The 27,240-nt window shown below is 33.1% G+C and overlaps 2 protein-coding genes across 4 annotated transcripts in view; one reads left to right on the top strand and one right to left on the bottom strand.

The window, feature by feature from the left end:
• LOC127726321 (allene oxide synthase-lipoxygenase protein-like) overlaps nt 1-19,828 on the bottom strand; it is a 157,400-nt gene extending 137,572 nt beyond the window's left edge. Inside the window, exon 1 of one of the 3 annotated variants that reach the window (XM_052233644.1) lies at nt 19,748-19,828. Coding sequence is in view for 2 of the 3 variants with exons in the window: in XM_052233646.1 (XP_052089606.1) it covers nt 13,585-14,043 (459 nt within the window). In the remaining variant the exon portion in view is untranslated. Of the gene's footprint in view, nt 1-13,584; nt 14,114-19,747 lie in introns of those variants that run through there. The other 2 variants (XM_052233645.1, XM_052233646.1) reach the window with 2 other exon arrangements.
• LOC127726325 (cyclin-G2-like) overlaps nt 1-27,240 on the top strand; it is a 486,290-nt gene that overhangs the window by 223,172 nt on the left and 235,878 nt on the right. The window lies entirely within an intron of this gene.

Below are 27,240 nucleotides of genomic sequence, written 5' to 3'. Positions count from 1 at the left end.
TAGTTCGACGTTCTAATATGGAGCTAACGTTTGCAAAATGTTTTCGTAGTATAATTGTTATGGCAAATCTTATATTGTATAAATTATATTTTGCCTATTGCGTTATCATATAGAACCACAACTACGAAATATAAAAATCTTTTACAAATTAGACAAATAAAAAATGATACTATGAAACAATGACACCTCCAAAACAAAACAAAGAATAACGTACAAATTCCAACTAGAAATTATACTAGCTTAAAAAGCAGACAAAATTGATAAACTAGGTATAGAACGACCCAAATTTTCATTTGTGAGATCTGGTGCTTCAGAAAAGTAGTCATATTCTACTTTAGATTTTGCACCCACTTTTTGCGTATGGTTAAAGCTTGTAATTTGGAATACTTTGTCATGCGTTAGATCTGGTGTAACGAAATATGTAAAAGTGTTGCATGGATTAATTATATAAAAAATATTGCCAAAAGATACTAAGGATAACTTTGTATCGACTGTTATAAATGCAACACAATAAAGATTTATAACTACTTCTTACAATGTTTTCCCCCATAGTTGGACAGCCTTCCAATATTGCCATGTCTATAATAAACAGCCTTTTATCGTCCATGGCTTGTTTCATTGTCTTGCCTTCTAGAAACGGTTTGATCATTATTTCAGTCACTCCAAAACTATGAAATACAAAGATAAAATGAAATTATTCAACGATAATAAGTAACATTAACTGAGTAAGTAATATTATTGGTTAACAGAAAACCAAAATTCATGATTTCATGTTTGCGCCAATGTTTAAATATAAAAATGAGTTGATTATGACAGATCATAAGCAATACCGAAGATTCAAATTATCCGTTCCGTATTTGAATTTACGTTTAGTCTCGCCCTGGTACTAACGATTACCGCGAGATTTTGCGTTATTATGGGCATTGGGTTGATTATGACAGTTCATTAGTAAATTAGAATGAATAAAAGATTAGTTCGAATTTGACAATGATATTTTCCCGATATCGATGACATATATCCAAACGTATTTTTAGTGGATTTTATTTAAATTATAAAGTAAATGTTTTCTGACGGAGTTTGCTGATATGCAAGTTCATGTACAAACTTTTTGTTGTAAAAGAGGGACGAAAGATACCAGAGGGACAATCAAACTCATAGATCGAAAACAAACTGACAACGCCATGGCCAAAAATAAAAAGACAAACAGACAAATAATAGTACAGATGACACATCATAGAAAACCAAAGACTAAGCAACACGAACCCCACCAAAAACTGGGGGTGATCTCAGGTGCTCCGGAAGGGTAAGCAGATCCTGCTCCACATGTGGCACCCGTCGTGTTACTTATGTTATTACAAATCCGGTAAATAGTCTAATTCGGTAAGTCACATTCGTGAAAATGGGAGGGTATTGTAGTTACGACATAAGGAACATATCCGATATCATCTGTGAAACGGTTATTCCATAACGGTCAACCAACTCGTGATGGCGTCCGTAAAATTTACGAAGGGATGACTTCAACTTCACCATTTGGAACTCTTGGTTTAATAGCTTCCTTGTGAACAGCAATCCTCTATCAAGGAAGTCATGATAGGAAACACAAGCCCGGGAATATCGTATCAATTGGGAGATATATACTCCGTATCCAGGCGCTGCTGGAATGTTGCTACAGAGAAATGGAAAGTTCACAATTGGGAAGCTGAATTCATCTCTTTTATCGTAAAGTTTTGTTTTTGTCTACAAAGTTTACACATCAATACATAAAATTCCATTTCACTCATATTTACCTTTAATGTATAATAGCGTATCCCGTGGATCTGCTAACCCTTCCGGAGCACCTGAGATCACCCCCATTTTTTGGTGGGGTTCGTGTTGCTTAGTCTTTAGTTTTCTATGTTTTGTCATCTGTACTATTATTTGTCTGTTTGTCTTTTTATTTTTGGCCATGGCGTTGTCAGTTTGTTTTCGATCTATGAGTTTGACTGTCCCTCTGGTATCTTTCGTCCCTCTTGTATCAAAGCGTATGATTAATGTAAATTAAATATTGAATATACTAAACACTTACCTTTTAGGAATTTTGGTACAGAGATTCAATATTGAAGGATTTAAACCGTTCAACCTCCGACGTCCAAAGCTAGCATCATCGTTGAAGGTTTTTGAACCCTGTTTACAAAACAATTACCATGTAAATATATTTTATTCTTACTGTGTATTTCTTTGATTGTAATAACAATCTTTATTAGTACTTTTTATTTTTTCCATTCCCTATCAAAGCACAAAGGCAACTCAGGGGAGGGGTAGGATTGTTGTCACACTGTAAAAAAATTGTTTGGGTCATGAATTTCATTGAAAAAAGTATTAACAAAAAAAACGAACTCCAAACTCCAATGTAAATTCAAAAGGGGCATAAAACCTGACAAAATCAAACGGTCGACTATATTATCCATCGGAACGAATGGAAAACAACTGTCATTTTCCTGACTTGATACAGGCATTTTCCGAAGTAAATGATGGGTTAAATGTGGTTTTATCGCTAGCTAAACCTCCCATGGTAGGACAGTTGTTTATAGTTCCGTTATATTGACAAAATTGGATGAGCAACCCTTGCAGACATCATTGGTTAATATGACAATAATTGGGATCTAGCAGCCCTTTCTGTGTAAACTTACATCAGACATACAACACAACTGACATAAAAATTCAAACAAAAAAATACAAAAAAATCTGAGCCAAAATTGTGCACGTGTAATGTGTATGTGTAAATTAATTTCTATTGTGTATGTATGTATCTTTTATACACGCACTATCACCGTTATCAATCACAACATTTGTGTTTTAACATATTATATAGAATGAGTTATTTAAGATTAATTATTACCTTAATAAATATGTTTTTCCAGAATCCTGTAGTGTACGCACCGTTATCATGTTTTCATTTACATATATCATTTAAGAAATAATTATTTCAAGCCATAGATTTGTTGGATATTTTCACATGGCGTAGGTCGTTATATTAGAACTTTATCCCAAATATAAGCGAGGGATAAAATTAGCGAAAATAATGGCCCATGCCATGTCAAAATGATACCAAATCTATGGCTTGCATGATTTATTACGACTCTAAAAGGACAAACACAGCAATTTACAAAACTGAAGGGAACACAAGTGTGCCGTGTGGGAGGCTGTTCTATTTTACTCCCTGCAAGATAAAGCTTAAAATTTCCAACAGATAGATAGCTTGCATGAATTGTTCTTAAACTTAAAAAAACAGTAGAAAAATGTTTTCAATCCTTGTAATTTTCAACCCAAAAATGTGCAATTCTTAATTAAACATTTCTTTTGTAGGCTTCTATCTAGGGAGTGAGCCGCTATATTGACTTGCTGAAATCTAAAAATGTGCGATTAATGCAGTAGAATAGCAAATTAACCAATGCTATTATCAAAAATTTGATTTTAAAGAGATCGTATCTAAATTTGAAGCGTACAAGTAACGGAATAACCTTCAGCTGAGGAGTTTTCATTCATATGACGTCATGTTTCGACATGACATCAATGCGTCAAGATCAATCGTGAAAGTTCGCTGAATTTACATCTAATTTTAGTTTTTAACATTTTCCCAAGCTCTAAAGCATTAATTCTTCTTATGATGCTTTAGAATTAGAAACATTTCTGTTGTCTGTTTTTTTTTTCAAATTCAATTTTCACACAGCAAACCAGATATAGTGGTTGTACATAGGATACGATACATGTGGATTTACGTGGTGGGAGGGGTAAACTGTAACAGCCAAAACCATTAATATATACATTTGTGAGTCTGCGCTATATATAGATATATCTAGAATTTCATCACATTGTTTTTACAAAGCGAAAGCAGCAGGCAATATTACAACTATAGGTAGTAATTACCTCTGGGACTCCAAACACAGGAGTATACACAGACTTTACGTCTTCGACATCCTTCCACTCGACACCGCTGGCCATCACCAATCTCTGACTTTCTTCCTTGTAAATTTTGCTTTTCAGACCAATGTTGAACTTTTACATAAAAAAGCAGTGTTAACATTATTCAAGCAACTAACAATAGAAAAGAATGGATAAAGGGTATCCATTCGTGACACAAAATCAGTACATGCACAGCAACTTAGAATTGTCATAATACCATTCTGATTAGGTGTAGCATAAGACAGCTTTGATTTCAAGTCTAAGACCTATCGTATGATGTCCTATGATAGTCCAAACGAGTCTAAAGACATGTCTTACGATACTTCGAAACCCAAGCTCTAAGGTTACAAGTCAAATACATAGATAAGAAACGAAATGAATAATCGAAAGACATTTAGAAGTCAGTGTACGAACTTAAACGAAAGGCAAGTGTCAAACAACATATAGTTGCTTAAATTCTCATCATTTGAACTCTGTTGGTCTGTTGGATGGTTGTTTCACTGGCAATCATACTACAATTCCTATTTTTTTAAATCTAAAAACATGAATTCATTTTAATGGCACGGTCTAACACATTTTTTTTAAATAAGACTAAAAACTAAAGTTTGATTTGAGAAATGATATTAACATGTAGCGAGGTTGTACATTAATAGTACTTTTATTCAAATTTGAAACACAAGTCCTATCACATGCAGAACGAACCACCTGAACATGTACACGCCATAAGAAGGAGCAAGAGAATCATCTCAATCATCTTGTTTCTTCTAAAAGCCACGTGCAACATATTGTACTCAGCTTTATAGATGTAATTATATAATATCTATACCCTTATTCATATGTAAAATTAATAAAATAAGATTAATAAATTCCTAAGGGAATAACATCACGAGTAGTAACGTCGTCATATCAAGGAGCGTTTAGTACAGTGATTTTGTCATAGTTTGGTTAAGTTAGACATGATTGTGTTAAGTGTTTTTAATGATAAACAATGACACAATATAAACATTCTGGTTTTTTGCTAAAGGAACATCTGAGCATGAATTCTAGCTGGCAATTATCTTTGTTTATAGCTAGTTTGTAAGTTAATTCAAATTTGTATCATATTCTTAATAATTTCACACAGAATAATGCTTGAGTATGAGAAAATTTAAAAGTTGCTTACTCATTTACCAACAATAAAAAAAAGATTTGTTTACTGTCTTGTACATCACATATTTCGTTATAATATCCAATTACCATAAATTTTTCCGAAAAAAAATAGCTACTTTTGCACATAATTTAAGATTACTGACAATTCAGTGTAATGGTTTGGTGCAGTAGTGTCATGGTTTAGTTCATGTTCGACATGGTTCAGTTCAGTGATTCCTACCGTGTACGAATGAAAACGATAAAAGTAAATATACATTATACAGCTATTGAAATACTGTAAAAAAAAAACTTATTTTCGAGGATACGTTTTTTCGCGTTTAACCTATTCTACTTTAATGATGGAAAATTGTATGCTGGAAAATGAAAGTAAAATAAAGTAAACTAAGATAAATAAATGAATAAATAAAATTGAAATATTATATTTAAAATATTTTGCATTGCTAAAGTTTTGAGACAGAATAGGTGACGTAAGATTAAGTAATAAATAATTTCGTCTTTTAATCAGGTTAAACATAAGTAAATCTAATTTCTAGAGTTCTTTTGGTCTTAGCTTTTAATGTGAAGTTGAGAAATCAAGTAAATAAACTGTTATATTTTAAAAGAATAAAAATGTATGTATTTTGCCGTAGGAAAAGAATACTAAAGTGTTTCTATTGTCCACTAAAATAACCCTGTAAATTAAGTAAAGATTTTGATAATCCTTTAATTGCTTTTACATAACTAAATAAAATATATGTCAATCATATAAATCTTTTACTTAAGAAAATTCAAAATTGACGCTGAAATTTCATAGGTGAATAAAATAGTTCCGATCAACACGTGATGTTGGGTTTAAAAAGGGAAGACCGCAAACTCCCCACATCACAGATCACACTTCAATTTAGATTGCTGTTTTGGAATAAACAATTAAAACAACATTGTATTTTATTCACCAGCGCCAGGTCTCGAAAGTATAAGTGTCCGAGAAGATGGGCACACCCACAAAAGGTATTACATAGATCGGAAATGAGTGAGCTAGTATTCCCCAGATCCACGAAAGAAGCTTGAATCCCCAAATGCACGAAGACCTTAATAGTCCCAAGCAAAAGATGTACGTCCCCCGTTGTTTAGTTTAATATTAACGTTTTAGAGGGAAAGGGGTGACAATTCGAAGAGCAGCGATCCCTCCCCCCTTTTCCTGCATAACACTACCCTATTTCACGGCAATATATTGTCGCTATTTTCTAATGTTGTTGTTTTGTTCATATACGAATAGATCTAAGTTTCACATATTTACGCTGATTTTCTACTCGCGAAAAATAAATCGCTCTCAAAAATAAGTCATTAACAGTAAAAGTTAAGATATTAGCATTAAGAATAAGCATGTATAAAGAAATCACGAGGATAATATATTAACGCGTTTCAATTGTAATTTTCTTTAAAAATTGTTTCATTTGGAATAAGATAAAAAGGACCTCAGAAGTAATATACAATAAGTAGATGCGGCATGATTGCCGATGAGACAACTATCCACCCGAGTCCAAATGACGTAAATGTTAGCAACTTTAGGTCACCTTACGGTCTTCAACAATGAGCAAAACCCATACCGCATAGCAAGCTATAAAAGACCCCGACAATATTAAATGTAAAATAATTCAAATGAGAACACCAAATGCCGGATTTATGTTCAAAACAACAAACGAAAAACAAACATGATATACAGTAACAATTGGCAGCCACTGCATTACAGGCTATCTTTATATAACGTGTATCTTGGAATATTAAGCGATACTACACAATACATTTATACAATATGACAAAAAACATAACAGTTTTTATTCATTCGTAAATATAATTGATAAAAATGGACATTATATCGACCTTATTCTACTTCTAAATTGTGATCTTTCACATATTTAAATTCGGAACATTGTAAGTAATTTACAACTTGTTAAGTTCTTCGAAAATCTGAGGTACTATTTCAACTTAATTTCATTTATAGTTTATTTAAAAAAAAGTTTTAACTGTTGTCCATGTTAACATATCACGACTTTCTACGTTAGGTCAAAACTGTGGCTGATTAGTTTTTGTTGTTTCACGTTTCGTCACGAGGAATTACGAGCCAAATAGTCAACACTTATCCACTGACAATAAATATCATTCATGCAGTCATGTTATGTACATTTACCGCTAATAAAATGTTTTTCTGCTCCAATGCACAACTTTATGGAATATTTGGTAATTTTGATTGCTCTTCAACTTAATCTTTTTTTAGACTTCCAAATGTTTCGATGCGGGAACTATCGACGAGTCACAAAAGTAAGTCAATTTTGTTTTAGATATTCACGAAATAAGGACTATGAGGGGGACTTGTGCACCTTAGTCTTATGTTTGTCCTTAACCATTTTGATTGTTTGTGTTTAATTTATTCAAAACTTTATAGACTTGGGGCGATTAAGAGATTGACTATTGTATAGACAGTTGTCTTTTGTTGAAGACTGCATGGTGCCCTCTCGATATCGTTTGCTTAGTTTTGTTGCTGGGTTACTGTATCATAGGCGTATAACCCCCACATCTCCTTTTATTCATCATTGACATAATCTGGTTCAAAATAAAACAACAGATGTATAGTTTAATAGATTACAATGTAGAAAAAAATGACTAGATGCTACGTTTTGCAACTTAAATAGACGTCTTTATTCATTTGACAAGTGATGTCGCTCACGATATCTGTAAATCCCCGACCGCGTCCATCATTGACATACGAAGAAAACATTCTATATGAAACAGGAGCAACGTTTTCTGTTTTTGTAATTTTTTTTTACCGAAAGCAAGTTTCAAAGAGCAGTGGCTATATTAATTCTATCTTAGGAAACACATGAAAAGTAAAAATGTCTAACTTACGGTTTGCCTATCACGCCCATCAAATTTTGTTATAAAAGCTTCTTTTCGTTTTAGTTAATTAGTAAATTGTAACTCCATCTTTTTTACAAACGCCTTCAAACAAACTAACAATATTAAGGTGAAACAAATATGTATTTATTTGGATCTAAACCATGACAAATTTGTTCAAAACCATGACTAATTTCTAGACACTTAACTGAACCATGTCAATCAATTAACCAAACCATATCAATATCGATATTTTGCTTATCCTGCGTTAATTTCTTAAAAAACAATAATTTTAATGTAGTTCGTTTGACTTACCATATAGATTCAAACTTCTTATTTTCTTTTTATTTGCTTAGTTGAAAAGAACTGAGGCAATCGTTCTGGGAAGTCAACTAACCGAACCATGACCAACTTAACCAAACTATGACAAAATCACTGTACTAAACACTCCTCGATATGACGACGTTACTACCCGTGATGTTATTCCCTTAGGAAATCTGGTTCATTCTTGGATAATTGGAGTCTAAGAGGTTTATTAATCTTATCTTAGTAATTTTACATGTTCAGGTGGTTCGTTCTGCATGTGATAGCACTTGTGTTTCAAATTTGAATAAAAGTACTATTAATGTACGACAACCTCGCCACATGTTAATATCATTTCTCAAATCAAACTTTAGTTTTTAGTCTTATTTAAAAAAAAATGTGTTAGACCATGCCATTAAAATGAATTCATGTTTTTAGATTTAAAAAAATAGGAATTGTAGTATGATTGCCAATGAAACAACTATCCAACAGAGTCCAAATGATGAGGATTGAAGCAACTATATGTTATTTGACACTTGCCTTTTGTTTAAGTTCGTACACTGACTTCTAAATGTCTTTCGATTGTTCATTTCGTTTCTTATCAATGTATTTGCCTTGTAACCTTAGAACCTGGTTTTCGAAGTATCGTAAGACATGTCTTTAGAATCGTTTGGACTATCATAGGACATCATACGATAGGTCTTAGACTTGAAATCAAAGCTGTCTTATGCTACACCTAATCAGGATGGTATTATGACAATTCTAAGTTATATTTACCATCTATTTTAAGGCATTCGTTCGTCTTCTACATTAAAACAATATATCTAACTTAATTAATAACAACACTAAACACTATATATAATGGTTATTACATTGTATTATCTTAAGACATGTGCGCATTACATGATAATTTCAGGAAAATACATTTAAAGGACAATTTATATTTCATAAATTGCCGTTGGCAGTAATAAAATTCTTATTTTCAATACAAAGAATAGTCAAATAATACCTGTAAGCATGAAAAGACTGACAGTTGGCAAAATAAATGTAGTATGGACGATACAAAAACATTTCTGACAATCCTGAGACCATCTTCAGACATGTATTTTGGTGTCCTAACTTTTTGAATAATTTTAGAATTTAACTGAAATAAAGCTAATTTCTAAAACGCCTCACAGGACTAAGATTTGTCTTGAGACCATCTCAGAACATGTTTTAGTCCTAAGACACTTTCGAAAATCAGGACCCTGATCTTTTACTAATAAGATTTAAAATGGCAACAAAATATACATATCTATACTAAAATAAGATTATTAAAACTTATTTTGTGATATGCTTGAATTGAATGATATTTCCTTGTTAAATACAAAACAGGTTTTACTTTTATGTATTTTTCAAAGTTTTATAATTTAAACTGCAAATATTAAATACAATCTTTGAGAAAAGAAAAGTACTTTTAAAAGTGTGTGAGCATTAATATATTCTTTTGATGTTTGACTAGTCAATCTTATCTACTGCTACTTTTCGTTAATAATTCATAAATCCGTGTTAAAATGAAAGCTTGTCAAAATAAGCATGATGTCTTCTGAAAAACAAATATTCGACTAATACTCTCCATGTATATTGTATGTTCAGTTATTTTGATGTATGTCAAGTTCTATGGATGTGAAAAAAGGAAAATCATGGGAAATATACTTTAAAAAGATGTTCTAGTCCATTTCCGCAACAAAATGATATTAAATGACCCTTATTCGTGATTTTCAGGTTTATATTCACCTTGATCTCGGTTAGTTGCATGTTAATGAAAAAAATTGTTTCCGTTCAAACCCCCATGAAGTCGTATTCTTTTTTCGTTGAAACGTAGAAATTCGTGGTTTTCTCGGACCCACGTAACCCGTCAACCAAGGTATTATACCATAAATAGAAATTAATTCACAAAGGCTTACGACTATAGTTTTATTTATTTACTAGACCATCCTCAGACTCAAACTCTACCTTCTCTCTCTTCTGTGTAGTTTTTAGCCAATATCCGTTCCAGGATACTCTTTTAAACTATCAAAACTTCCGAAACCTGAATTATTTGTGTGATTGTAAATGTTTTTTTGACAACGCAAGCAAAAAATTGTCAGCGGTAGATATTTTAGAAATAAGTGTATTTCACTAGATTTTATATTTTTAAGTATTTAAATGTCTTGCACCGACTTGCAATTGCGCTCCACCGCTCCGGCTTTTTAGTTTCTTGTACCAACTTGCAATTGTCCTTCATCGTTCCGCGGCTATGGTACATGATTATATGCAATATGTAGACATTTGTTTGATTTAACTTACTTGATAATCAAACGAGAATCTCTCATCGTCTGGTAATTCTTTTACCTAAAAGTATTATTATTTTTATAACATCATAAAATACTGTACTTAAAAAAAGAAGATTTTCACAGTAAACATAATACAAAAAAAAAGTTTAAATCGTACTTCTGACCTTCAAATATCTTTTATGTGTGAATATAAAGACTGATAAAACAAAACACACTGACATCATGCCCTTTTTACTTGGTTCTTTAATGACTGATTATTTAAGATATTTTCGACCTTTCCATGGATCTCTTGGGACAATCGAATTAATATTATGGTAGGTTTTTGTTACTGTTGCCAATATCTAGCCAATACCATGCTTTTTATTGGGTATGAGAGACTTATTCAGAATCCCAAACGTGTGAATTGTCCTATGCAACAACTCTGTGCAAAGTCATGTTTCTGTGTTTAGATAGTTCCATGTAAAAATATATGCAGGAGTCTTTTATATATTATACGTAAGCTAATCTGATACCTTCTTATAACCTATACAATAGTTTAAACATATTTTATTGTAAGATATCGCAAAAACGATTAGATATAATGTTTTCCAACTAAAACCGTCTTCTCCTAAGATAGAATATAAATCAATAGAATTTGTATAGCATGACAGCATGCAAATATTCAAATTCATTGTTTCATAACTCAAATCCAACACATGTAGCCTATACATGGGGCCAGCTGAAGGACGCCTCCGGGTGCGGGAATTTCTCGCTGCATTGAAGACCTGTTGGTGACCTTCTGCTGTTGTCTGTTCTATGGTCGGGTTGTTGTCTCTTTGACACATTCCCCATTTCCATTCTCAATCTTATACAATATGTAGGTAGCAATAAACGGTCAGCAAATGGTAAATGGTAATTGACAGTATACAACTGGTAATTATAGTATTTAGCATGAATTTTATTAACGATGGTGTACTGGATGTTCCAGTGACATGCACCAATATAAGAATTGATTTTGTTTTGTCTAGCTGGGCGCAGGACGTTTCGCTTTTTTTACCTGTAACACAAAAGGACATTTGCTCTCAAATACTATGGACATTTGCGCTTTAAACTTTGATATACCTGAATTAAACTGACCGAACATTTGTGTTTTTACCTATGATAGTTTACCAATAATCTTACAGCCGATTTCATTGAGTGTGTAGGAAAAGGTAATATCTTTGGTTAACTTGCTTGCTAGCTGAACCGTGAAGTCATTATTAGGTTAAGTAAGCTACCCTCCTTTATGATTAGACTAGTCCGACAGACTGATAGAATTGGTTATCTGTGGGATTAGTCTACTCATATAGGAGGGTGGTTTACCTAACCTAATAATGACTTCACGGTTCAGCTAGCAAGCAAGCTAACCAAAGATATTACCTTTTCCTACACACTCAATGAAATCAGCTGTAACCAATTGAAAGATGTTCACACATTCTTTTGAAAGTTCTCCCGTGCAAACAACAAAATCATTAAAAAAAACCATTATTTTGGTAAACGACAGAGAAACGAAAAAGAAATTTTTATGGATGGAACATTTAAATTTTGCCCTATATGCTTGGAGCAGCTTAAAACAATTCGTGCATTTACAAATGGAAACTATATTTCTCTTGAGTCCATTATATATTATTATATACATTTATATTGCACGGAAAGTCCGAGGAACTATACCAGCATAGTAATCTAAGCTTGTTTCAATTTGTGAAGATCGAAATTAGTTTTTTTAACCATCTGCTGTTTCATGTTGACTTTTAGAAAGAGTCATGGTTGTTATAAGGAGTTTACTTCTATCCGCCCTCTTGAAGTGTTGAGATTTTCATCTGACACAAGCATTATGTCGAAAGATTAAGTCTTTTAGCTGTATATAAATATATGAATATATTGTGTTTTTGATATTTAATGATTAATCATGACAACTCAAATCTTAAGTTGATAAAGCGCAAATGTCCTTTTTTAAAAAGCGCAAATGTCCTAAAATTTTAAGCGCAAATGTCCGTTATAAAAATCGCAAATTTCCTATCAAAAAGCGCAAATGATCTAAAATTTTTAGCGCAAATGTCCGTTAAAAAAAGCACAAATTTCCTATCAAAAATCGCAAACGTCACGGGCCGGTCTAGCTATGGGTAGAATACTAAAAAGATTTAAAACAACTTTGTACAGGTTTTTATTTTTAGTTTTGTAACTGACATTTTAAAAAGTCCCCGAACCATAAAATGCTTTCACTTTGTATGATCTCAATTATTGAAACAAATACCCATACCAAAGTACTGCAAAGATTTACTTTAAGAAATTGACAAAAATTAAAATACATAATTTTTGTTAGAGAAAAAGTCATTTATCATTACTGAACACATAAATTTAATGGATAAAATTGTAAAATGGTAAAAATATGATAGAAGCGCGATGCATTCAGGGCACTCAAGAAGCAAATTACTGTATTTATTAGTTTTTTCGTTCATTTTTTATTGCGTATGTTGAACAATGGCCCTAAATTCGAGATGAATTATACAATTTCCTAAAAATCTGTACGCAAATATTGCTATTAAAATTTAAAAAGCGAGATTTCATTTTTAGCGAAAACAATCCCGTCAAAGATTTTGCATAATAAAAAGATCGCAAAATTACAGTAGTTATTACCAATGTTTACGCATTTGGTATAATCAGAAATAAATGTATTTATCGTCGATAAAACGTATTTTCTTGTGATTTTTAATTTGATAAATGTTTTGATGCATTGCAGATTAGATACCGACCTCCGGTACAACTTTTATTAAAAAAACGCAGATGTATAGATATACCAATACTAGTACGAGGTAGGTATGTTTCGTTATGTTTGTATACGTCATTTATGGATGTATCTATCAAGGAAATGGTTGTGTTAAACGTCAACCCGTTGTACTGAATTCTTACATACAAAAATATGAAGCATATAGTGAAAAAATCAAGAAATTTCTATAGTGTTTAGTTCATTGTACTGTATCCTTACCTGCGCAGGTAATCCAGGTACCTTAACTTGAAGTTGATAATCTCTCTGTATGTTCTGAAGCTCTACAATTCTCATTTCTTTGAATGGATCGTCTTGTGGCAAACATGTGTCAATGTGATTGAAAAAGTAACGCTGGTTCTCTTTGATCCATTTCATTGCTGGGAATATTGATGTGATGTTGGTTGCCAAATTGGTAACTTCAATCCAATCTAAATACCAGTTGCTGAACAAACCATATGCGTCTCGCCACAACTCAATTCTTTGCACTTCTGGTATGTTGACTTCAGAATCAACAGAATAGTTATCAATATTACCTCTTTCGAAATCATTTTTAAAAAAGGTATCAAGAGTCTGCTTGTTTGTCTGGATACCTTTTCCATGAAGTATTATATAAACATTAGCATCTGTTCCAGCTCCCTTTTTGTCTCCAGTTTTCACCGTTATCTTGTAGGAAACCATATCGCAGCTGATCTGTACATTAAAAAAACAAACCGGAGTAAAATATGTGCATTTGATATGCTTGAGTAATCAACATTACCTTATTCGAAAATACACTTAAAAATGTGACACATAATATTCGCTTGAAAAAGCATACATTTTTCAAGTGTTTAAAAAAATAAATAGATCGTGTATGATCTTAGTACATTTTGTCTGTCGCAGATTTATTTATTTAATATCTGTAAACAACAAAATCAATATATTCTATAATTTACAAAATGTATAACATATAAACGAATGTGTAATACAATTATATCTTGTACTTTTTCGTGGTTAAATTTCTATTACACCTATTTCCTAATTAACTTAATATGCAAACGTGTATATAGTAAACTGTAGAAAGCTTATAAAGTAGAAGTATAAAAAATGCATCAGTTCCTCTTGAAGGGGCTCCAGTAGGTATACCCCTTAGGTCACAAGGTCACGTTTAAAAATTGTCTCAGGTTAACCGTTAACTTTTAAGCAAATAAAACAGTAAAATAAAACGGTTTTGAACATTTATAAAGGTCACAGATAATTTTAAATGAGATTATCGTCCATAATGTTGACCGACATCCCCCCCCCCCCCCTTTTCCCACTTAAGTCGCAAGTCGGATTTGACCATGTTAGAGCCGACACATTGAATATAACCCTGTAATCAAATATTTAAATGTAACAATAGGAATTTGCAGTATAATCGTATGTTGCTTTTATAAGACGAATTCTTCAAAATGAAAAACAATTGTAAATAGTAGTATGATTCTTTTTACGGATACAATTTTAAGCATTCATCTTTCGCTTTGCATGATGACTGAAAAGTATATGAATAGGGAAATTGCTGATCTAACTATGCAGCAAAATGTCAAAATATATTTCAGACAGTTCATTGCATCAATTGTTTTCTTTAATGTTAGTTGTAGAAGAAATTAAAAAATCTTCTAGTAATAATATCATGGACACAAACAGGAAGCTCAATGACTTTTCAATGTCAAAGTTCTTCACTGCAAAGATTCGTAATTTTCTCTATATACATTCCTAGACAATGCTTTAAAAACTTAACAGACGTATATAAAAAAAATTAGAAGATGTGGTATAATTGCCAATGAGACAACACTCCACCAGAGACCAAATGACATAGAAGTTAACAACTATAGGTCACCGTATGACCTTCAGCAATGAACAAAACCCATACCGCATAGTCAGCTACAAAAGGCCCCGAAATGACAATTGTAAAATAATTCAAACGACAAAAACTAACGGCCTTATTCATGTACAAAACAATGAACGAAAAACAAATATAATATACAGCAACAAACGACAACCACTGAATTGCAGGCTCCTACATCATGTGGCGGAGTTAAACATGTTTGCGGGATATGTATATTTAATGAGTTTTTTCGTCCAATCAATTCGACCAGAGATATATGAATGTATATGATACTTTTCATTTTCATTAAAATTATATGTATTGGCTATTTTTACAATGTCTGAATACAAAATTAAGTTTGTTACTTATGCTAGATAGATAATTTGGCAAAACTGTAAAAAGAATGAATTAAAATTGAGAATGGAAATGGGGAATGTGTCAAAGAGACAACAACCTCACCATAGAGCAGAAAACAGCCGAAGGCTACCAATGGGTCTTCAACACAGCGAGAAAATCCCGCACCCGGAGGCGGGCTTCAGCTGGCCCCTAAACAAAAATGTGTACTAGTTCAGTGAAAATGGACGTCATACTAAACTCCAAAACATATAAATGAACTAAAATTTAAAAAATTATAGTGTATCTTTCTATGTTGTGATGTTACACTATTGTTTCAGAAAAAGGGTGAAGGTTTGGTACCATTAAAACGTTTAAACCCGCTGCAATTGTTTGCACCTGTCCTAAGTCAGGAATCTGATGTTCAGTAGTTGTCGTTTGTTGATGTGGTTCATAAGTGTTTCTCGTTTCTCGTTTTTTATATAGATTAGACCGTTGGTTTTCCCGTTTGAATGGATTTACACTAGTAATTTTTGGGGCCCTTTATAGCTTGCTGTTTGGTGTGAGCCAATGTTCCGTGTTGAAGACCGTACTTTGACCTATAATGGTTTACTTTTATAAATTTTGACTTGGATGGAGAGTTGTCTCATTGGCACTCATACCACATCTTCTTATATCTATTTTGTATAGTTTATGTATCTAGTTTAAAAATGAACGATTTTTGACCTTTTTGTGCTAACACCAAAGATGTGATTGTGATTTTCTAAAATCTCATAACAAACAATATGGTTTGATGCTTTGTCTGCTGGAACACCATTTTAGTCGTGAAAAGGAAACAAAGCATACACAATCTCAGGCTTCTTTAAATGGAAAAAAGCTGTAGCTCGTTGTACTTTGCAGGTTTTGAATGCGATTCTGAATGCATTACCAAACAGCTTTGGTCCATTCAGATAAAGTGTCCAGTTTTGGTTCATCTGGCTCGCGCTTTACCGATTTTCAGGCAAATACCTCAACTGCATCCATCAGTAACCTTAATTTTTCCTTGCAGTGGATGGGCTAGATAATTTGATATTCTGGGACTTTGGCTAGCAACTTTCTTAGTTCAAGGTCTCCAGTTATAACATGCCCAGAGGGGCTTTATTTGTATGGGGCGATGTACAAGAGCAATCGAGAGGTTACAAATTTATATTCCTGAGGGTAAAGGTCTTTAATAACCTCTTTTTGTTGAGATCTTGGAAGCAATACGTGTGGTAGTTGTACATTAAATGACAGGTGTAGTTTTATCTTTGTAATTTGACAATTTATGTTAAGAATTCGTCCAACCTACAGTTAAAAGGCTACTTAAGAGAGAAAGTATTTTTTTCGGAGGGACGAATTATATGTATTAAAAGTTGTCTCTTCTTGTTTGATTCTGGTCACTAGTATGAAAATTAGGACAGCCCCGGTATTCCGACATTCCATTTTTTCGACTCACTAATAGTCTGACACACTTAAAAAGTCCGACATCTCGGTTAATACAGTGTATGTGCGTCATAGGAATGCATAATATTGTATTTTTATTCAAGCGCCACTGATGAGTCTTGTGTAGACGAAACGCACGTCTACGTACCATTTTATAAGCCTGGTATTTATGATGAAATCAGGACAACTCGGACTAAAGACAAATCGAACCAAGTCAACTCGGACCAATTTAAAGACGACTCGGACCAGCTTGAAACACTTGTGAAACCAGTGGCGTTAACGTTCAATCTGATTTATAATTGTTTTTGTCTAGATTTGACTGAAGTTGTTTTATACATATACATTTGAAATTAAATCGAACATTGCAAAGTATAGACTCTCAAACGTTTCGTTTTAATACTCTTTTGAAAAACACTTAGGCTACCTTTTAAGTACACGGATGTCTGTGAATCTAATTTTAGATTTAATGCAAGTCAAACTATTTTTTTAAACGATAATTTTGTTTCATATTTTTTTAGAAATAAAGATAATGTGAGAATTAAAAGAAAAAACTTTCTTAATTTTTTCCGTTTTCTTTATCAATTAGACAGATGAGCCCGAGTTGTCTTTAAAAGTGGTCCGAGTTGTCTTCCAAAGTGGTACGAGTTGTCTTAAGATTGGTCTGAATTGTCCTATGTTGAGTTTTACAACCACTGGGTCGATACCACTGCTGGTGAACGTTTTGTCACCGAGGATACCACCAGCCCAGTAATAGTCAGAAGATTTATGTTGACAAGAAATAATTCATTGATATGTCAATTTTTTTTTTTGTAAAAGAGAGGCGAAGGATACCAAAGAGACATTCAAATTCATAAGTAGAAAATAAACTGACAATGCCATGGCTAAAAAAGAAAAAGACAAACAGACAAACAATAGTACACAAAACAACATAGAAAATCAAAAACTGAGCTTATTAAATGATGAATTATCGAAACATTGAGGTTTTTCCATCCCTAGATTTAGACTGCCTTAGCGTTATTTGGCACAACATTTTTGGAATTTTCGGGGTTTTAATGCTCTTTAACTACAAAATGTACGTACTTAATTTGGCCTTCTAATTGGTTTGACTCGAGCGCCACTAATTAGTCTTATAAAGACGAAACGCACGTCCGACGTACCAAACTATAAGCCTGGTATCTATGATGAGATTTTACAACCAATGGAGAGATGACACTACTGGTGGGCGTTTGGTTTCCGAGGGTATAACCGGACCTGTAAGCAGCACTTTTGTGTTGACATGAAATGTACTTCATATGTTCATTTTGTGTAACTTTACTGTATGTAAAAAGTTGAATTATTCGACAAGCTATGTTTTTATTTACCCACAGGCTATAAATTGTTAAATTTGATACTTTGACCAAGTTATCCAGTGACCAAACATAAGGATTAAAGTGTGGACACCAAGTGCAGCTTCTTTAAAGAAAATATCTGAATTCGTTATACGACAATTAGAGGGAGAGATAAGCTGGTTAGCGATGCTAGAGTTCATCCATATTAAACATACACTTTTCATTCAAAGTTAATTATACTTTGTTACAATAATGAGATGTAGTATGATTGCCAATGAGACAACTATCCACCAGAGTTTAAATGAAGTGGATAATTTAATATATTGATCCTGTTAAGTGGTTCTCAAGTAGAAGTTCAAAAAGTGAAAGGTTTACGGACGACGGACGATAAATGTAATACATCCGATATGAAATCTTTCTATCATATGCCTCAATTTAGGAGAAAAACAACAGTATAATATATTTTTATATTGATGATAAAAAAAATCAACAAAACATAATGAACACTGTTTGGAAAGGTCAACAACAATTTTGTAAAGAAACTTTCTAAATTATGATGGAAACTTTGAAAATGCATTTATTGTATCATTTGTTTTTTGGCTTTTTACATAATATATTTTCCTGTTTCCTAATAATTGTTTTGTATCATACTTTGTTATGTTTTTCACTGAAACCGTACCATTGAGGTGTATTTTCCGGAATTTGCCGAGTAACACCAGAATGCCATGCGATAACGTTACGAAAAGGCATGTGATAATAGCTGAAGCATGTGATAAATTTTTCATGTCAGCCCGCTAAACAGGAATTCGGAAAATATGGAATTCACGTAAATTTAATGCTGTTATCATACTGTAAAAATTACAAGTTATTTACTATAAGTATATGATAAAAGTAATTATAGGCAACAGTACGGCCTTCAACAATGATAAAAACCCATACCGTAGATACGTTCCCTTTGTCAGGATAATGATCTATTTATATCGTCATTTTTTATTCTAAGAGTAAATATTCCCCAAAAGGTCAGTGTAAGTATAACAAATATAGGCAACAGTAGTTTACCGATGATCAAATCGATTTAGAAGACAAATTCAGGCAAGTGTCATGACATGAGTGAAAACATCATCTGGTTTGTCTGACACCATTAGCTATAACATTATTTTGTCTGTTAACATAGCTTACTATTGGACAAAAAAGAAGCATGCGATTTCCCGCCAATATGTTTATCTGATAACCGAAAAGATTAATGATAAATAAAACAAACATGCACCAAATTATAACATTGGAGAGATCATCAGGTAGAAAACCTGCATCATATTATCAAAAGTCCTTGAAGTTTAAACACATTGATTTCACAAAATTTATGATAATTTAGTTGGATTATTCGTCGTATGTGAGAAAGATGTATGATTAAGCTTACCTAGATAATAGGGCTGACTTCTTAGACGTCTTAAAACATAAGATAAGAGCAAAGAAACTTTACTCATACATGTACGTTAAACAAAATTCGTTTGTGTGATTATTTTTTCCGTTTTAGATTTCGACGGATACAATAAACGGAAAATATGTTTCAAACGTATTACCCCCGGAAGCTATGTTTGAATACATATACAAATCGAGACATTTAATCATCTGCTATTTACAAAATATATTTTATTCATGATAATATATTTTCTTTTGATGTCAGTAAATATAGAAAGCTGATTTTTTTAAAAGTATTTTGATAGTGTTAGGAAATTTTGTTCATAAAGTTGCTTGCACTCGAAACTACCATACATTAAACATTCAATGCTAGTCGACTTGTATGTTGTCAAGTAGTCAAATCCCAAAAACTAAGTTATAAATTGTTGTCTTTTAAACATGATTTGTTCCTTCTTAGTGAGACATTTGAAATTTCTGATTTGTTTTTGTTTACCATAAAAGAAATTAAAGAAAGTTTTGAAACGTTTTATTCTACCGCGCTGAAGTACGTCCATTATTCATTTTTCTTTATTCTATAGTGAAACGTTCCAAGAGCCATTTACAGTTCGATAATATTGTTGCAGTATTTAGGATTTTTCACTTTTTACAGTTTTCTGTCTTTCGTTTCCAGGTCACGACTTTTTTTGTGCCATTGAAATATTGTATTAGAAGTCTACGATTGTACTATATTTACCATTGAGGACAAGGATAAGGTGCGTACTTTTTTCCATATTCTATCATAGGCACGAGATGGTGTATAGCCTCTTGTTATATAAATGAACCTATCACTCACCTGTCGTTTTCTTTCTCGATTCTCATCTGTTTGGCCTGGAAATTACATTGTAGGAGTGAGGAAGTGTTGCCTATTTTTTTTATGTTTGGACTTCTTAATTTTTCAGCCAATTTTTGTATATCCTACTATCGGGAGATAAAGGTTGTTTTGTTGCATAATGTTTTGAGAAATAAAGTGTAAAACATATTCTTGTGTCTTTATAACTAAAACAGCTGTCCAACATGAAATTTATCGGATCATTTTTGTAAGGACGGTCATGTTAATATATTTGTAATGTTCAACTTTGATTAAACTTAAGGAATAGCAGAACTGCAGTTGAAGAGTTGCCGTCTTCAAGTGGCGGTTCTCAAAATCAGTGTTATTGGCGACACGTAAATTCATAGTTAAAATTGTAATCTTGAAAGTTATCCTTCCTTTGGTTTCCTTTTCTTCATGTGTGTGAATGACTTGAAAATTATTCCTCAGCTTGTAGATAGAAATATATCTAAAAGTGTATTACCTGAATGAAGGGTTTACCTACCCAGTTTATAGGATTAAGGAAATCAATCTGCTTCTACAAGACTGCCTGGAAATTTAACCTACTGGTACCACACTTTTGAATGAATTAAGCAGTCTGCTTTTACGAGACCTGCCAGGTTTGCAGTCAGTTTGTCTGCTTTTACGGTATATAAACTGACATAAATTGTCATAAAAATGATTTTCATAAATCATAATAACATTAGTTTCATTAAATTCTAGACTGTTACCTACATGTACCAATTTGACTACATGTATTACCATATATTTTTAATGATACATATAAATTATTTTTGTCTGGAAAGACAAAACACTCCTTGCTGAACATCCTATAAACATGATAAAATAGATTCATAAAGTTCATCAGGTAAATAAAAATGTGGATGTTTCTTTATTTTGCATGTACTTGGTTTTACATCTAACTTTACCTGTCGTTTCCACCCCAAGATATTCTTTTTTTCTGGAAAGCACTAATTAACAATGTCTTATATTTTCGTAAATAAATAAGGCCGTATGTTTTCTCGTTTGAATTGATTCACATTTTACCTCGGGGCCTTTTATAACCGACAATACGGTATGGGATTTTCTCATTGTTGAAGGCCGTGTGGTGGCCTATAATTGATAACATCCACTTTATTTGGACTCTGATGGATAGTCGTCTCATTAGCAATCATACCACATCTCCTTTTTTAATATTGATAAAATGTTGCAATTTTTAATGACATAATATAAAAAGAAGATGTGGTATGATTGCCAATGAGACAACTCTCCACAATAGACCAAATGACACGGAAATAAACAACTATAGGTTACCATACGGCCTTCAACAATGAGCAAAGCCCACACTGCATAGTCAGCTATAAAAGGGCCCGAAATGACAATAGTAAAATAATTCAAACGAGAAAACTAATTGCTTAATTTATGTACAAAATAATGAACGGAAAACAAAAATGTTACACAGCAACAAACGACAACCACTGAATTACAGGCTCCTGACTTGGGACAGGCACATACATGATGTGGCGGTGTTAAACTCGTTTGTAAGCGCCAACCCCCCCCCCCCCCCCCCCCCATAGCCTGGGACAGTGGTTTTACAATACAACATAAGAACAAACTATAAAAATCATTTGAAAAAGGCTTAACTCATCAGATAGATAGAAATAGACATACATGTAACAAAAACACAGTGAACGTAGACGGGTACTTATAAATCCCCACAACAAAAATACACTAAATACAGATCTGAGAGTTCTCGCAATTACTGACAGCTAGTTCAAAGCCAATAACAACTAATAAAATCTAAGACTAAAATATCATTCAGTATACATCCAACATCCAATGGATTTAGTTTAAAGACGTCATAAGCAGTCAGATAAAAACATGACCTTGTGCAATGCCAAGATACAGGTATCGACATATCGTAGAGCCCTGAATGTGCATATGTATATAAAAATAATATTAAGTTTGATTTTAATTTACTGATAACAAAATCAATATTAATACCAATAAAACAATATTCAAAGATCTCATGACAGTGTTGAATTGGTAACCTTATAGAATAATTTTATTTAAAGGATCGATAAGTTTACCCGGATCGTTTCTAAATTTCCGGGCTCGGTAAACAACATCTCCGTAAAATTGAGGATGTGCTATCCCGTTTGAAATAAGTATTTTACAGGTACAACCAAACTTCAAAACCAAATCTTTATATCTATTGAAGAATTTATTAAAGGTTTTAAGTAATAAGTCTTTTTCACTGATATTTTTGCAAAATGATAATAATTTGATCTTTATGTGGTATTCCAAACGCGTGTCAATCGTTGTATTTGTCGATTCTAAGTGATGTAACTAAGAAAAGAGCCAGATAAAGTGAATTTCCACGGAATTGACTTTAAAGAAACAAAAATAGATATCGTCTTGTAGCTATCAACTGTTAAATAATCAATCGTATAAAATAATGATAACAAGACTGAAAGCATTGTCATGATAAGGACTGATTGATTGATTGTTGGTTGCTTATCGTCCAGTGGCAAATATTTCATGCATGTTCAGCATGTGGAGCAGGATCTGCTTACCCTTCCGGAGCACCTGAGATCACCCCCAGTTTATGGTGGAGTTTGTGTTGCTTAGTCTTTAGTTTTCTTTTTGTGTTTTGTGTACTATTGTTTGTCTGTTTGTCTTTTTCTTTTTTAGCCATGGCGTTGTCAGTTTATTTTCGATTTATGAGTATGGATGTCCCTCTGGTATCTTTGACCCCTCTTTCAGGACGAAAACATATCAACAATACATACAATAGGTAGGTCCCAGGGGCGGATCCAGAATTTTGGAAAGGAAAAAATTTTTGGACCTTTTTTTGGCTAAAAAACATAAAATAAGTGTAAAATGCATTTTATAGTTAAAGTGTAGGGGTTGGACATTTTTGGTGCCGTATTCTCTCCACCAATTGTCTATTATGAAATGATTGGATGGATCCAAAGCTATGTACTAATTAATATATTTGATGTGGGATTTGTCAGTAAAAAATGGACATGGAAAATTATCGTTTGTTGTATGGTTAGTTAGCATAACCTCACAGATTTCTTGTTGTAAACAAGATATACAGCTATTCAATGAAATTTACAATACGACCGACAGGAAGAAAGACAAACAAGCAATTTTCATCCAAATGTTTGGTTGAAATGTTTTACCCAACAAGGGAAGTGAGGGGTTCCAAATCAACCAAAGGCTACGAATTAGTCGGAAATGACAATGAAGTTGTGAATGACGGTCGACACATGGAGACATATAGGCCACACCCAGCAGGCAGGATGCAGTCGGGCCTTGAAAAAGTATTCAGTATATCAGTTCGGCGAAACAGACATTCCGGTCAGATATGGGATTCACATGCAACCCCCCAACAAAAAAAATTACGCCCGTTTTTTATTCATCATGTTCATTTAATGCTAAATAATTCTGTTGAAAACATTTTTTTCTAATAGCAAAAAAGTGGACAAGATTATTGTTTTCAATCCAGATACGGCCAGAATTTTTGTTTAAGGCAAAAATCAGGGTCAGAATTTTTTCTCTTAAAAATCTAAGACTGCCCCCTCAGATCAAATGGTCCGTACCTTAGACTTTAAATCTATATCTATAGCTTACTGACTGGGGATCACTATTCAGCAATGTTATTAATGGGCTGGGGCGTGTGGGGTTAAACATGTTTTCGTAGGTAAATAATATTGCTGTGGAACTTTTTTTTCATGAGAGTGTAATAGAGTATTACTTTCTGTTGGGTGGAATTGTGAAATAGAATTCAATACGTTTTTGCTCAATACTTTGTCGCTTTGAAGGCGTCGTGCTTGTCATCCTCAGCCTAAGCAATGTGTTACTGTGATTTGAATTTCAAAATGACTGAGTGACGTTTTTTTCGACGAACTGGTCAGCTCCACCGTAGAGAATCACATGACTTTGACATAATCAATAATATATTACACTAAATACGAGCGAAAAATATCTTTATAAGTAAAAAATTGTCGCATAAAAATTAAATACACGGGAAATGGCAAAGTTCACGAAGTCTAGTCTGATTAATCATTTTACAAAAAAAAAAAAAAAAAAAAGTGCAAGCAAAGGGGGGGCGTACGCCCTCTACGCCCCCCTCTGGATCCGCCACTGGGTCCTGTAATGGAGGCCGTCCGGGATGAAAGTCAGGGAATGTTAAACTGCCACTGGAAATTAAGGGTATAATTAAATGGATAGGGACAGAGACCCTAAGGGTGTCTGTGAAATAGAAATATGGTCACTACAGGTGTTCTTCCGACCGGCAGTAAAACCCTTGCCAAAATGGGGCGTCCGTTTGGCTGTGTGGGATGTACGCAGCCACGCTACCACCAATCGTAACTCAAAATATCAGAAAGTAAGAAGATGTCTGACTGATCCAAAAATCGTACATATGTAACAACTCTATCACTGATGAGCTGCTTACTAAGTATGAGGGCATTCTGTACCGTCGTGCTGGTGAATTTTAAATCTATTTAACATATTTTTCATTTCTTTAAATATCGCATCATCATTATACTTATATGTTTTGCAACATTTTGTTGAATAAATTGCATCTATCTTTTAAAACTTCATTTAAACCACTATATAAATAATGCCCGACTGTAAGCAATTGGGTAACAAAACATCACGAACAGCATGTTACTTAAAAGTAAACATCATATTTAGAAAACTACCAATAATATAGAATGGTCAATAAAAATCTCAAATCTCAAATCTCGAAAAATCTCAAAATGAAGTAATACAAACATATATATATATATATATAAATAGCTGATCTGAAAGGTACACCATATACTTGCCACTATACATCATGTACTGTGTTACAACCCTAGATAAAGCCGACGAGGAAAGGCATTACATCGACCATCGAAAGCTATATTTTATTCTTCAAATTTGCGTTAGCAAATTTTTGTTCTTCCCTAAGCGGGGTTCGAACCCTTGCTTCTGTGACATCGTGGCAACACAGCCGGCACCGTGTCCAGCGCCCTAGCCTAGGTGGTCGAGTGGTCAACGGCGCTGCGCACGGTGCAGGCGGTGTTGCCACGATGTCATAGAAGCAAGGGTTCGAATCCCGCTTAGGGAAGAACAAAAATTTGCTAACGCAAATTTGAAGATCTAACATTGTTGGGCTAAATTTCAGACGAATTATATACATAATATAGACAACAACGCAACTTCCCAATACGGTACTATGAAAATAATGAAAGAAAATATCTAATAAACCTAGAAATTATATATTTTCATTAAGCATCACGGGGATGTATTTCCCAGTTTTTATAATAGTCCCGGGCTTTTAGTTTATCCTACGGATTTTCTTGATGGAGGTTGCTGCTAATAAGAAAACTATTCCACCAAAGATTCTTAAAGGACATCACTGAGTTTCATCTTAAAGGACATCACTGAGTTTCATCTTAAAGGACATCACCGAGTTTCATCTTAAAGGACATCACCGAGTTTCATCTTAAAGGACATCACCGAGTTTCATCTTAAAGGACATCACCGAGTTTCATCTTAAAGGACATCACCGAGTTTCATCTTAAAGGACATCACTGAATTTCATCTTAAAGGACATCACTGAATTTCACCTTAAAGGACATCACTGAGTTTCATCTTAAAGGACATCACTGAGTTTCATCTTAAATGACATCACTGAGTTTCATCTTAAAGGACATCACCGAGTTTCATCTTTAAGGACATCACCGAGTTTTTTTACGGTTGTCACTTGTAGACTAGAGCCTGTTACACCTAGCTTCAGAGCATCTTAATCCTGGTTAGTGGTTACGCTGGTGCTGCTTTATCATTCGTGATCTCTAAAGTGTTTTATGGACTGGTGTTTGTTTGCTTGTCTTTTTTTTCTTCTTGTCCTGGTCTTTTTTTGTCTTTCATTGATAATAGCATCCTCTTGGTCCTTGATATCTTCCCCCTATTGTCATGATTGTTTAGATAAGATAAACTGCAGAGCACTTTAAGAAGACTAATGTCAATGTATGTGTAGCTGCTCATCGTCGGATTTGACATAGAATCCTGCACTTTTGCACCTCGTAAATCTGGATCTTTGAATTGTTTTTCTGTCTTTGTCAGCTTACAGAAAAATAACCAATCTTAATAATAGTTGTAGCCTAAGGGGATACAAAAACAGATTCAATATAACAATCAAAGTCATTATGTAATGTATTGTACAAGTTTGACCTTATCCAAAGATAATTGTGTGATTCATGAACCAAAAACTTAGAGTAAATGCAACCATCCTCATATCTTCCACCAAACGGCCTTTTCTTTTCACCGATATATTTTTATTTCTTATGCACTTTTTCATTTGTGTGATTTCAATCACTCTGGAGAAATCAGTGAATTTATTTCGAGCACCTGTTATATTTATGTTATGATATTCACACATTTGTTTTATCCATTAGTAATGTCTTATGATTATCAAAGACTGCATGATGAAAATATCTTTTAAAGATTTAATGACCGATGTTATTTCACAGAACATAAAATCTTTGTTATAATGAGCTGATGAAGATTATTATCTTAAAGTTTCAATTGCTTTATCAATTCTATATGATTTACATAAATAGATGAAATAAGCTATTATATTGTTT

The sequence above is a fragment of the Mytilus californianus genome, unplaced genomic scaffold (genome assembly GCF_021869535.1).
Source record: "Mytilus californianus isolate M0D057914Y unplaced genomic scaffold, xbMytCali1.0.p SCAF_17, whole genome shotgun sequence".
Classification (NCBI taxonomy): Eukaryota; Metazoa; Mollusca; class Bivalvia; order Mytilida; family Mytilidae; genus Mytilus; species Mytilus californianus.
This window is presented reverse-complemented; position numbering and strand designations above follow the sequence as displayed.